The sequence below is a fragment of the Centroberyx affinis genome, unplaced genomic scaffold (assembly GCF_046629955.1).
Source record: "Centroberyx affinis isolate AG114_WGS23_722 - 3 ecotype Tasmania unplaced genomic scaffold, CSIRO-AGI_Caff_v1 ptg001070l_1, whole genome shotgun sequence".
Classification (NCBI taxonomy): domain Eukaryota; kingdom Metazoa; phylum Chordata; class Actinopteri; order Beryciformes; family Berycidae; genus Centroberyx; species Centroberyx affinis.
In genome coordinates this window covers 384,798-397,349 of record NW_027279619.1, presented here as the reverse complement: position 1 = coordinate 397,349, position 12,552 = coordinate 384,798, and the positions used below count along the sequence as shown (strand labels likewise).

The window sequence follows — 12,552 nt, the reverse complement described above, 5'->3', positions numbered from 1 at the left end:
AGGCTATCAGAAGACCTATTTGAGCTCTATTTTGCTTAAGAGGTTTTCCGGACCAAAAAGTTTTAAGCACAACACCACCCAAGTTAGTAACCTCTTTTGAAACCCTTATTTTTCAGCATGTAGCGGTCTCTGACAATCTTTTATAGGCCTACTGGGCTATTGCTTGTTGAATGAAAACTTTATCCATTTATTACTCCGTTTAATAGCCTACATAACATTTTAAAAATCAAAAAATCTTAATTCTTTTAAAGAAAGTTCCGGCTATTCCAAAATCGAAAGTTACACCACTTAGCTATTTTAAAGAGGGGAAACGGAGCAAGTTGTAGTCCAATAATATCACTCACTTCTCGCCGTTTATTCAACAGTTTATAACAAACAGCAAACAACTTGTCTCTTCACTTCAACCCCACAGGTGCGTGTAGGCTCTGCCGTGATTATCATGCCCCGCAAGACTAGCTATATAAATGTGTGGCTTTTGTAAATTGGTGAAGCGGAGAGCCGGGGCGAAAATGGGGGATTAGTCAAACCACAAACGTCTTTCTAATCAATTTAACCCGCTGAGACGGTCAGCCCGTGTATTTTGGGGTGGGGTGGGGTGGGGCGGGGAATCAGTGACTGCTAAACCAAACAATAGGGTATCGTGTGCCACTCGTCCTCTCCAGCATTCCCCTGCTCCCATGGGAGAGGCAGCGCCACTCTGTGTGGATGGCAGTCGGTCCGCGGAGGTCATGAGGGGCGCGTGGGGGGGAGCCGGGAGACGCAGCAGCTGGTTCCCGTCCCCTCTCTCCACTGTGAAGAAAACAACAGAGCTAATGCGACCCACCACGTCTCCTATCGATCGCCATATATTGCGCTCATTTATTTGTTTACTTATTTAAGTAAGGATGCAGAGATCCCCTGGGGAGTATCGGCATCCGCAATTAAAGCGGAGGACCCGCCTTTAGTCTTATTTCTTATTATCAAACCATCAACAGATAAACTTTTTCCAAACATTTGTTGACTCTTTAGATGGCCTGTTGAGGTTTTGAGGGTTCGGACAAAAGCATTTCCTTACAGAAACAGAAATCGGGTAATCCTATAGGCTAATAGGCTACATTCGAAGAATAACAGTATAGCCTATTTTTTAGGCTATTACAGAAAAACATATATATCATGCAGCTAGACTAAGTAAAAAAAAAATACACAGAAAATCCTATAGGCCTATACCGACGGAGAAAAAAAAATCACAGCATCTGGTAACGATAACTCACTATAGTGCTTTTCGTCCATTTTATTGATATCAGTTTTATTGAAAAATATTTAGTTTGAAAATAGTTCAGCAGGTGCAAAACTTCACTTTCAATTAAAAATGCAACTATTGGATCTTCTGAAGAAATTAAGACCGTTCAGCCTTTTTAAAAGCCTGTATAGGCTACATTTAGCATTCTGTGAGTGCAGATGTCTGTAGTTATAGTACAGCTTATAGCTTTGGCTTCAATAAGATGATGATGATGATGATGATGATGATGATGATGATGATGATGATGATGAAATGATGATACTCATCAGTGAGCTCAGCAGTTGAGTCTCCTTCCCCTGAAACACTGGAGCTAGAGTCCATATTTTGCATCTCAACAACTCTGCTAGAACTCCTCATTAACTGGGAGGGTGAGGAGGACATTTGCCCAACTGGAAAATGCTTTGTCACTTCTCCAAGTTTGAGAGGAGGCCTCACTCCTGAGAGCCAAGCAGTTTGAGAGCTGAGTATTAATTCATCCCCACACAATAACTCATCTGGCATCCTGGCTGAGCAGAAGGGATGTAGTGGAGGGTGAATCCACCTAAACTCGGTTCTCACCGTTTTATTTGCTGAACAGAGTTTACACGCCTTTTCAGGCTAACATACATCTTTATGACGGAAATTATGAGCATAGATCGTAAATTGTATCAAACTGCTGTATAGGTTATATGAGGATAGCACAAACTAATGCTTTTCTGAAAACATAATTGATTTTTGTGTACATTTGTGGTTGTTTATGATGATCACCGACTGGATGTCATGGTTTGCAAGCCTTTTTATTTACCACATCACTGCTGAGGTGACAGGTCCTGCCTCCCACTCCCATAGAGGAGAAGGAGCAGGCCAACTAACTGATACAGAACCGAGAGCTGAGATAGATGCTTCTTGAGATGCCTTTCGAGCCTCTTTATACAATTTGCTAATGATGTGTTTTCTGCCAGCAATGCTGAGCTTCCTTTAGGGATACACTGTAAGTATCAGCTTATCGACTTAATTTGATAGTTTGCTTTGCTTTTACTGAAATCATCACAATGTCAAAGGGTGCATGCATGAAATTGATTACATTTACACATTAGATATTCAGGATATTGTGTATGATAGCAATAGTCTACATGTAGAATTAACGAGGCCATTCATGAGTACCAGCACTAAGTCCTGAATGCAGTATTACAGCACTGCAGGTCTTGCCTGCTGTCCTGTCCTAAAAAAAATTGTATGCCAGTGCCATCTGCTGGTCTGTGGTTTACTGGGAAAGACTATTATTCCAGCCAAAGAGGACAACATTTTATTATCTTCTCAAGTATTGTTCTGTACCATCATAGAAGGTTTCTGATTATTGTTATTGATTATCAAACATTTGTCATAATTATTCAAATTGAAACAAGCTACATCATTATAAAAAAGTCAAGTGACTCAAAGGTTGATATGCACAACACTCAATTTATTAATTAATGTTACACAAGTCAACAAATTCTTTGAAATATACATCTTAAAATTTATCTTATTTGGAAATTAACATAGTTTACACTCATTTTCCTGTCAAAGGCTATAAAAGTGTTTAAAAGAAAAGGTAAAGGAGTCAAGAGGACACAAACATTCACAGATCAATAAGGGACTTCATTCATCAGGTGATAGCTACTGATTACTATCACCTCAGTTTGCAATGGTTAATAGAAGAAAGAAAAGGCAAAATAAGCTTTGCCCCTTCTCTTCTATAACCAGTGCCAATATCAGTGCATTAGAAACATTACTTCATTTGATACAACAAAGCTAGCAAACTGTCAAAATCAAATATTCAAATATCATTTTTTGTGGATTTGTGTCAAAGATGTGAGTATGACACATGGGTCAGAAGCAGTATCAAGAATTGTCACCTGTAGTGAAAATTAGATGCCCAGACATGTAACTGTCTTTGGTCAAGCCGTTGCCACCATGGTTAGCCACCAGTGAGACTGTGTCACCCTTGTTGAGCTGGAGATAGGTGCCCCCAGTGGCTGTGATGTAGCCCTTCTGGTGGGTGGTGTAGGAGTGCAGCACCACCTCTCCGTTACGCCGCAGGTCTAAACTGCCAGCGTTCTGGTAGATAGTACAGTGAAATGTAAACTCATAGAGGCCTGGCTCTTCACAGGTGAACAGACCCGTCTTGATGTCATAGCTGTTCTGTCCATTGTAGATGACCTCACGGAAGCGGATGGCCTCGCCTGCCTTGGGGAAGTTATTGCCCAGTCGCACAGCGAAAGCAACTGATGGGCCGGTGCCAGGAGGTCCTGCGGGGCCGGGCAGGCCACGTGGCCCTCTGGGTCCTGAAAAAAGACATGATTATTTATAATTACACCAACTTACATTTCCCATTGTGAGATTTTTAAATATTACTTTCAGTATTAGTAGTATTACCATATCTATTAATATATGCATTCCTATATTTGTAGGGAATAGTAAAGAGAGAACAAGTTTTACCCTGTGGTCCTTGGGGTCCACGTGGCCCGTCTGCTCCATTAGTGTATCCCTTTCCTAGAGAAAGTGACTAGGTAAAATCAGCATCTCAAAAATATTGGCATTGATTGCCTTCAGCAAAATAGGTCAGTTAGGTTTTTAGGGCTAAGGACATCCACTCACCACTTTCAATCCATGGTTTGAGGTCAAAGGCAGGGATGTCATCACACTTGGTGTAACCAGACCCTCGGGGGCGGTACAGGAAGGGTTTTTTGGGAACTTCAGTGATACCAGTGTTGTCACAAATTATACGTGCAAGGGATGTCCCCCTTATCGACTCCCTCTGGTCGTCAGTGAAGACTCCATAGTTCTCCCACCAGAGTCTGAATTGGACAGTTTATTAACATTTGTACATCTGTAATACATGTCTGTCAATGATGTAATTTCAGGCAGGCCTCCTCTCTGCTTACCTGTCTCCCTGGCGGATCTTCTGGAACTGAGTGGCAATAAGGCAGGCAAACAAGGGCCCCACACGGCCTCCGGGGACAAAGGGCTCAGCCACTCCTGCCAGCCACACATCAATGTTGTCAGGTGTGCCATAGAGATCCAGCAGGTTCTTGGCCAGGTCAGAGTTGTTCATCACCTTAGTCAGCTGTTTCAGATTTCGGGGTTGTGACAGCCCACAGAACTTACGCCATTTGTTGTAGCCTACACAAGAGAACATAGTGTGAAATTATTGCACTTGTGAAGATATTGTATAACTTTGAAATCTGTAAAGTGTGGTATCCTCAGATACGCAGGCTAACTAATAGATAGACCGAATATAGACTAATAGATAGACGAATAGAAAGACTAAAACAGGGGCATACCAGGGAGTCCATGGTCTCTGCCTCTCTGCATGTTGAGAGCACCGAGATCCAAGGCCAGGTGAGAGGAGAATTCAAACAGCCTTTCCCTCAGCTCATCATGCATCATGTGGTCCTGTGTGTTCAGCTTGGCCTTGCGACCCACCAGCCCCCTTATGACTGGGTCCAAACCACCTGAGGCGCACAAAAAATGTTTTATTTATTTATTTTTTTAAATATAATTCAGGTCAACTGAATTAATCCTCCAGTAAGTTGAATGAAAAAATTGTAAAGATCTTGGCCATACCTTCAAAGATGATCCTCCATGGTGCAAAGAAGGCTCTGTGCAGCAGTGTGCTGGGGAAGTCGGGGTGTTCCTTGTACTCCTCATTGAGACGGAAAATGAAAGGCTGAACCATCAGGTGAGCGAATCGGTAGGCAGCTGTGGCGAACACATTGGAGATGCTGGGGTCCACATCCTCATCATAGCCTGGGTAGGTGGACAACTGCTTGGCAATGAAGTCTGGGCCTACAATGTGGAGCAGGTAGTCTCTGTAAGTGATGACCTGAAAGAGGAAAGGAATGAGTGACAGTTGAGTCAACTGCACCAAGTCTTGCATTTGTGGACATGCCACTTCATCACTTCAACCATGAATGTGAGCTCTCTGTTATGTGTGCCGTTCATGCCGTCTCTAACCTGGAAATATCCACCCATGATCTTTCGCGCCTCCTGGTACAGTCTTTCTCCATTCCAGTGGGGATTGAGTTTGGCCAGGGCGCGTGCCAGACGGTTGTGCTCACGCATCAACAGTGTGTGAATGGAGGTCAGCGCAATGTTCTCGTTGACACGCTCATCACCTGCGAGACAGCAACAGGAGGCCGCATTTAATACTTGTGGTTCAGAGTGGTTGTGGTTAGAGTAAGTTGTGGTAACCATGACAATCACAGTGTGTCATCGAATGTGTTGGAAAAGATATCTGATCTCACTGAGACTAAGTTAGTTAAGTAAAGGTTGAATAAAATAAAAATAAAAAATATGTTGTCAGCACCACATGATGTTTACAATTAGCCTAATATGTTTTCAGTGATTTTACATCAGCTAGTTTGCTTCCACTCACCAGCCAGAAAACAGGGCACCTCCTTGGCATTGGTATCATTGGTAATGCTGGCTCGGCTGGCACACATGTTGGCACCCATAGTGGCGAAGGGCAGGAGCTCTCGGCCGCTGTCATTGTACTCGGTGTTGACCCTCAACAGGCCCTTGTCATTGGTGAGGTCGCGGAGGTTGCGAGCTTTAGCCTCCTCCGAGTTGTAAACCTGGCCTACATCAATGAAAGCTGTGATGGAGTTCATCTGCTGACGCACAGTGCTTGCGCCGAAGATGTGGCCAGTGTTGCCAGAGCCGCAAGCTGCTGATGAGCGGAAGAAGGGGATGCACTCCTCTGAGTTTCTGCCAAAGCGGGGATCTTTCGTGGGAATCTGTATTGAGATGACAAGCAATAGTCAGTCAGTGTGTGTGGGTGAGCGTTGCGTGTATTTATGTATTTACTTGTGCGATGCTATGATACAGACCGTGACGGGGAAACAGGGCTCTGAGCGTTCACAGCTGTCGTCACAGTCGATGCCATTGTTGAATGACCGGATGACGGGAGAGTGAGGGGTGAAGGTCAAGTCATGGTCAGTCCACTGACCAAAGATAGTCACCAGGTGGGTATAGAGTGAGTCACTCTCTACATCAGCATTGGCGGTGCTCAGAATACGGTTGGACACTTCCCTTACCTAGGGAGAGGCATGCAGACAGTGAGCACCTTGGTGAGAGTGATATATACAACTACCATTATCTAGCCACCAAAACACTGCTTTGTTCCCTTCAATATGGAGAAAATACATGGAGAATTACTGCAGATGTTCTGACTAAATGTTTCTTTTTGGTTTTATTTATCTGTGTATCTAAATTTTTTCCATTATCTTTTTAGAGGAAGTCTTCATGTAAGCCTCTCAGGTTTCTTATCTTTCCTGTACTCTCAATTCTACTAGTTTTTTTTGCAATGGAGCAGCCAATAAAGATGATATTTTGATGTAAAGTACCAGGGGAAGAATATGCTTGTTGATTTTCCTGTTACGGTCCCAGCCTTTGGGCAGAGAGATGCGATCCTGGTACTCGGCAGGTAGCCAGCGGGCGAAGGGTGTGTTGGAGGACCCTAGGCGAGTGTCTTTCCTATGGAAGAGAAACACAACATTAATGATATTCTCTCTTGACAATCTTTCCATGATACTAAAGGTTGACAGTACTGAGCTTTGATGACAGTGATAGAGATTAGACTATCAATATTTTTCAAAAGGAAAATGGGCAGTCCACCCCCATTTTTAGTATCTTTATTTAAGCAGTGGGAAAGTAGAGAAGGACACAGAGTAGGTTAGACACAGGAGGGAAAGGTGATTTGATTCTAGGCCAGTGGAGGCACACATGTGGCTCCAGAAGCAAGGAACTTAAGGACTCAACTATCTGTGGAGATGCTTATCACTAGCGTTTTTTTTCCTGGTTCGTACATGCTAAAATCGCTGTTTTCCAGCTGCCTCACCTGTTGTTGCAGACGCTGGTTGCAGTGCGAAACGTGTTTAGATTGGGAGTTGTTTTGCATGAAGGGGGGCGATCTCTAGCAGAGCAGCCTGTCAGATCAGCAATGACCCTCAGATCCTCCTCAGAGATCAGATCTGATTAACAGAGGCAAAGAATCAACAACTGATCTGAAATGTAAATGCCAGTGTGGATAAATGGAAATAACCGAAGGCCATACCTGTGGCATTGATGGAGCGCTTTTGAATGTGGTGAGTGCCGAGAGACCTCTTCTTGATCAGTTTAATGGCATTCTCCATGTAGTCAGCAGCACGCACTGCTAGGCGGGTTTGCCCTGCAGGTTGCTTCATCAGCCGTAGGATGTCTGAAGGCGTGGCTGAACGCTTCTGCACACGGGAAATGCTCCTGGGTTGAGTAAAGAGAACAAAGACATGAGATGTCACTGCTTTTGATCCGTGACAGGCCACTGGCATGATAGTGGTGAATTGTTGGAATGGTTTTCAAGATTGGAAGACAACCTGCATGCAAAGAATGCATATCTGCAGTAGACAGTTGCAGATATGCGTTCTTAGCATGCAGGTTGTGAGTTCAGAACATTCAGTCACACTATTGCAGTGGTTCCCAAACGTTTTAAAGTCCTGTACCCCTTGCTTCAAACACTGAACTCAACCGGCCTATATTTGGGACAGACTCTATATGGGACAGACCTTTAATTCCTTTCACACAAAACTCTTGCTCAGCAAAGATGGGAAATACTATCAAATTGTTTATTTAAACCAGTATGAATATTACTTGTATCAAAATTAGGCTATGGAATAACATATCAATTACTAATCATTAATTTGATCTCGCTCTGACAGCGAGAGAGAGAGAGAGAGAAGCGGTGGTCGAGCGAGCTAGAAAGTGAATGAAGAGAGGGAGCGGTGGTAGCGAGAAAGCCAGTGAATCAGAGAAATAAAACGTTATTTTCAGATTGTTTCACAGCGGTTACGTTCTAAAGCACAGAGAGCAGAGAGAGAGAGAGAGAGAGAGAAAGAGAGAGAGAAAGAGAGAGAGAGAGCCCCGTATCAAAATACCGGTAGCCTACCTTAGAAAGGATGAAAGCCGAAAAAAGAACGGAGAAATGTCTTGCTGCTGCTTCTCCTGAGTTTTGTTAAGCAACTGACAGCTTGAATTTCAAGTCGTACCCTACTTTTTCTCTGTGCCGCCATGGCGATCAGCAAATGTGACTGACGTTTGAGTGCTTTGCAGCGTCAATGGCAACCAGCTTCTAATTGAGAACGGCCTTCATTTGTCAAACATGTAGCCACACCCGGCCAGTAAAAGGGACAGAGCCAATGAGGCAGAGTAGGGGCGAGTCTTCGCAGAATGCGACTGACTGTGACTGACTTAGTGACTGAAGTGGGGGGTTTTTTAAGTGTGGGTTTATTTTTGACACAGAGAGGGTACTACAGATTTTTTTTGGCATACCCCTGACGTAACTGCAAGTACCCCTGGGGGTACGCCTACCCCACTTTGGGAATAGCTGTACTATTGGATAGTCCCTTGTTGATACTCAACTTCCTATCAAGTGACTATAAAGTGTCAGTAAAAAGTCTACTGAGATCCAAGTGATACTGATAGTTGTGTGAAACTAGTCTATAAATAGATATAGATATATATAGATAGATATTCAGTGTCTGGGCTAGGGTTAATCTTAGGGTTGGGTTTAATGTTATAAATAGGGTGAGGTTAGGGTTGGGTTTCAGGTTATGCTAAAGCCAGGGTTAGGGTTACATAGTCTGTGGCAATGCACCAAATAGGCAAGTGAGACTTTGTTTTTATACTTTTTGTCACCGGATAGTTAGTTGAACATCAACATTGGACTACCCAAGTGCTACCATACATTCTAATCTCTTTCACCAGTTCAGCAGGTTTGTACACTCACTCTGCCCTGGAGTAATCGTAGTCGATGTCCACTTTAGCCTTGGCTTCATTGACAGCATTTTCAATGAAACTCCTCCTGGTCAAGCTCAGTTCTGAAGGCAAAACAAAAAGTATTTCAGTCAATCTGTTCTCTGCTGCTAAGCAATCCCGTTATATTGCAACCACATATTTTGTGGTTCAATTGTAATACTGTGGTGTTTGGTCAATACATTAGTGAGATTTGCATTGTTATTTTGTTTAAAATATAAACTCATAAGCATCTCTGTGATCTGATCCATTTAATCCTAATCCAAATTTTTTTAAAAAGAAAGAAAAAAACAACTTCTATTTTATTTAAGATTAATAAATAGTGCCTCTAAAATTATTCCTAGCAATTAAAAAATAATATGATACAGCTAGGACTCACCAGCATTCACCTGGCTCTGCAAGCACAGGTACAGGCCAACAGATAGCAGGCACAGAAAACGGTTCATCTCTGAAAAACACAAACATTGTGTCCTGTCACACACACACACTGGCCACGTCAAATAACTTGCCTTGACACATGAAACCAATATAATAATATAATTTCAGAATTTTCTTCCCAACAGGTAAAAAAATTAAAACATATATAAGAAATTCTAGTTGCCTAATTGTAAGTGAATTGTGTTGAACACGTTTAGTTTGTTGTACTTTTTCAAGATAAGCAAATAATTCTGAAAATAAATAAAAAGTAGCCTACAATGACACAGAAATAAAAATACACTCATCTTGAGCTAGAAACAAATAAAAAACTACATGGAAGGTTGAAAGTTAGACAAGAAACATTGAAGCAGCTAGAGCCCATGTCTACTGTACCTGCGATGTCCTGGTGATGTCCAGGGTCAAATCTGTTCTGTTCTTCAGAGGCAGCCAAAGCTGAGTGAACCCTACAATGCTCTGAAATTACTGGTCAATATATAGCATGCTGACAAGGGTAGGAGACTCCCTGCTGTGACGCCACAAGGAAAACATCTCTGCTACTCAGACTAATGAGACAATGAATGTATTTCCTTCTTCCTAGTTCCTCCTCCTACATCTGGAGCATCCCTGTTGAGCAGGTAACAAAAGTCATGAACATGTTATGTAACTGGAAACACCCACACGCAGCCTCGCATTTCAACAAAATGTTGATAAAATGTTGTCTTTCTTAAATGGCTCCAGATTTCTCCCACTGCATTTTCTGCTGTGTGTGAGATCTCTGATCCACTGAGCTGTTTTGAACTAATCCCTCCCATATATATTTTATCAAAGATGAATTCCTCTACCTTTTAGTCAGTGGAGCCAATTTTAAATAGACAATTTTAGATGTTGTCCCTTAACATTATTTAAAGAGGCTCTTGACAGACATCTACAAACTGTCATTTTTATCCAAACTCTTAGAGAAAGTGGCCTAAAATTAACTGCTTTCTCTGAATTTTTATTTATTTTAGAAATTCTAATAAGGTTGTGGATTCTGCTTTCTTTATGTTTGAAATTACATTCTTCTGGCTATACATGCTGATGATGTTTAATTTAAATCCTGTTGGCCTTAAGAACAGCTTTTGATATTGTGAACCACTCCATTTTATTTTACCATCTTGAAAACCAGTGGTGTAGTCTAATTAATATGCAGGAATACACTGTATGCCCTCTAGGATTTACTGTATGCACCTTTAGAAATGAGCTGTTTTATGTAATGTATCTCTTGAATGCTTAGACTGCTTTGGCTTGATAACTCTACTGTCTGGCAAAGCATAAGTAAAGGAATGCACCCTGCCGGCTCATGGACAGTGCCCATGCAAGGTGTGGTGATTACACAAGCCTAATTATTATTATGGTTGGCTATGTCTCATCTCTTTGAAAAGACGTCCTGATTTATGAGAGCTTGTTAGGGCATCAACATTAAAAATGGAGCTGCTGGTCAACTATTCTGGTTTAAGTTCTGGTGTGTGATGCAGACATGACATGCGGGTTTAAAGACTCAAAGGAATGGAAGGATGGTGTTACTGAGAGCCCACACATGGAGGACAGGTGCCTGGGTACTACAATGTGATGAGCCAGTGTGACCCTCCGTTCATGGGCAGGACAGGCAGCTACCTGTACTACTGCAGGACCTGTGGCTCCAGGTTCTGCTGCAACTGGACCAGACTACCTGCAAAAACTAGACACTCTATTATGGATGGTGACAGAAAGAGACAAGGATAAAACAAACCTCATTGTGTATCATAAGCTGGGTCGTGGCTCTTGTAAGGACTTTCACCCAGCTTGGTTTAGTAATGAAGCACCATCCACACAGAGAAAATATGTCAAGGTTGGCTATGGCACAGTAGTGTTCACTCAACACCCAGTTTTTTGGGGGGTCTTGTGATGTAAAAATTAATTTGCCTCCAGTATTGGAGGCAAATGAAATGAGGAAGCTCAACTACATTGTTACTACCGTAAAAAACAAACCAACAACAAAAACAGTGTGTCACACTAACATTACTTTGAAAAAGTAGTTCAACTGCACTCAAATTATGTTCTGAAAAGAGTCTGGCATTTTAGATATTGTAGATATGCCTGTCAGCATCAAATTATGAAAATAAGGCAGATTGTTCAGTACAGCAATGCCCCACCCAGGTGCGCACACACAGACACACACTCTCTATATAATTTAGTCATGTTTGGGGTTGAATGGGGGAAGGGGCGGTTGGCACAGGCCTTAAATGGCTTTCCTCCTCCCACACAGACAGTGACATTTTGGTTGCGACAGACCCATCCCTTTCACCGTCTATATGCTCCCACTTGATCTTCACTTTTTAAATAATACTGTATCATACTAATTGCTTTTCTTACATACTTTCTTATAACTGTTCCTTAACCTATGCAAAACATTGTAATTGTCCTTAATCTAGTTTTTGCAAAGTTCTATATGAATATTGTGTATTATTATAATTATTTATTATTATACAAATAAAACAATAAATATATGAAAATGATTAAAAACAATACCTACAATTCAATTCAATTGTAGCAGATTTTTTAAATGAGGGCAAACAAACATTTACTAACAATGTAATTAACAAAGAAAATGTATGATGCCAAGAACTTCCTGGTTTGGAAGGATTTTCCAGATTTTTTTGACTGGCAAGACAATGCTTTCAACCCCTGTGGTTTGCGTGAGAAGTAAAAAAAACAAAACATACTTCCTCCAAGGACATTAAAAACACAGAAGCCTGTTGCACACTCCTTTGTTGCCAACATAGTTACACTTCACATGCAATGGCTGTGGACATTTGTTCCAAATACTTACATCTTCAATGCTTTACACTTGTTATAACTCTATGTATTAAGCTTAAGTTGTTGGTGGCCCATTTATGTTAACTCTCATTGCTTTTGTTTTAAGAGTCAGTCACTCAGAGTCATTTTCATTCACTAATCACATTTTTTGTATGCCAAACCTTTTTCTTAAAAGTAATAGATGACTGGAGATGGAGATGTGAATGAGTAGA

General features: G+C 41.8%; 1 protein-coding gene across 2 annotated transcripts; it reads right to left on the bottom strand.

The window, feature by feature from the left end:
* Positions 1–2,699: 2,699 nt before the first annotated feature.
* LOC139647275 (eosinophil peroxidase-like) lies at positions 2,700–9,988 on the bottom strand. 2 transcript variants are annotated; one of them, XM_071523145.1, is made up of 15 exons: positions 9,899–9,987; positions 9,468–9,536; positions 9,063–9,153; positions 7,356–7,540; positions 7,140–7,272; positions 6,646–6,775; positions 6,130–6,336; positions 5,676–6,036; positions 5,255–5,415; positions 4,865–5,123; positions 4,582–4,752; positions 4,183–4,420; positions 3,896–4,095; positions 3,737–3,790; positions 2,700–3,582 (listed from the first exon to the last, which is right to left on the bottom strand). In XM_071523145.1, exons 2-15 carry the CDS (start codon positions 9,532–9,534, stop codon positions 3,140–3,142), a joined length of 2,700 nt encoding a protein of 899 aa, XP_071379246.1. In that variant the 5' UTR covers positions 9,535–9,536; positions 9,899–9,987; the 3' UTR covers positions 2,700–3,139. The 2 variants fall into 2 exon arrangements, with proteins under 2 accessions (XP_071379246.1, XP_071379247.1); XM_071523146.1 differs by having other exon boundaries at positions 3,442–3,582; positions 3,737–3,803; positions 9,899–9,988.
* Positions 9,989–12,552: the final 2,564 nt, after the last annotated feature.

Coding starts and splice junctions, on each gene's coding strand:
- LOC139647275 (XM_071523145.1), bottom strand. CDS start 9,534: ATGAACCGTTTTCTGTGCCTGCTATCTGTTGGCCTGTACCTGTGCTTG. Junction 9,154..9,467: donor GCAGAGCCAGGTGAATGCTG/GTGAGTCCTAGC, acceptor TTTTGCCTTCAG/AACTGAGCTTGACCAGGAGG. Junction 4,753..4,864: donor ATGGAGGATCATCTTTGAAG/GTATGGCCAAGA, acceptor TGTGCGCCTCAG/GTGGTTTGGACCCAGTCATA.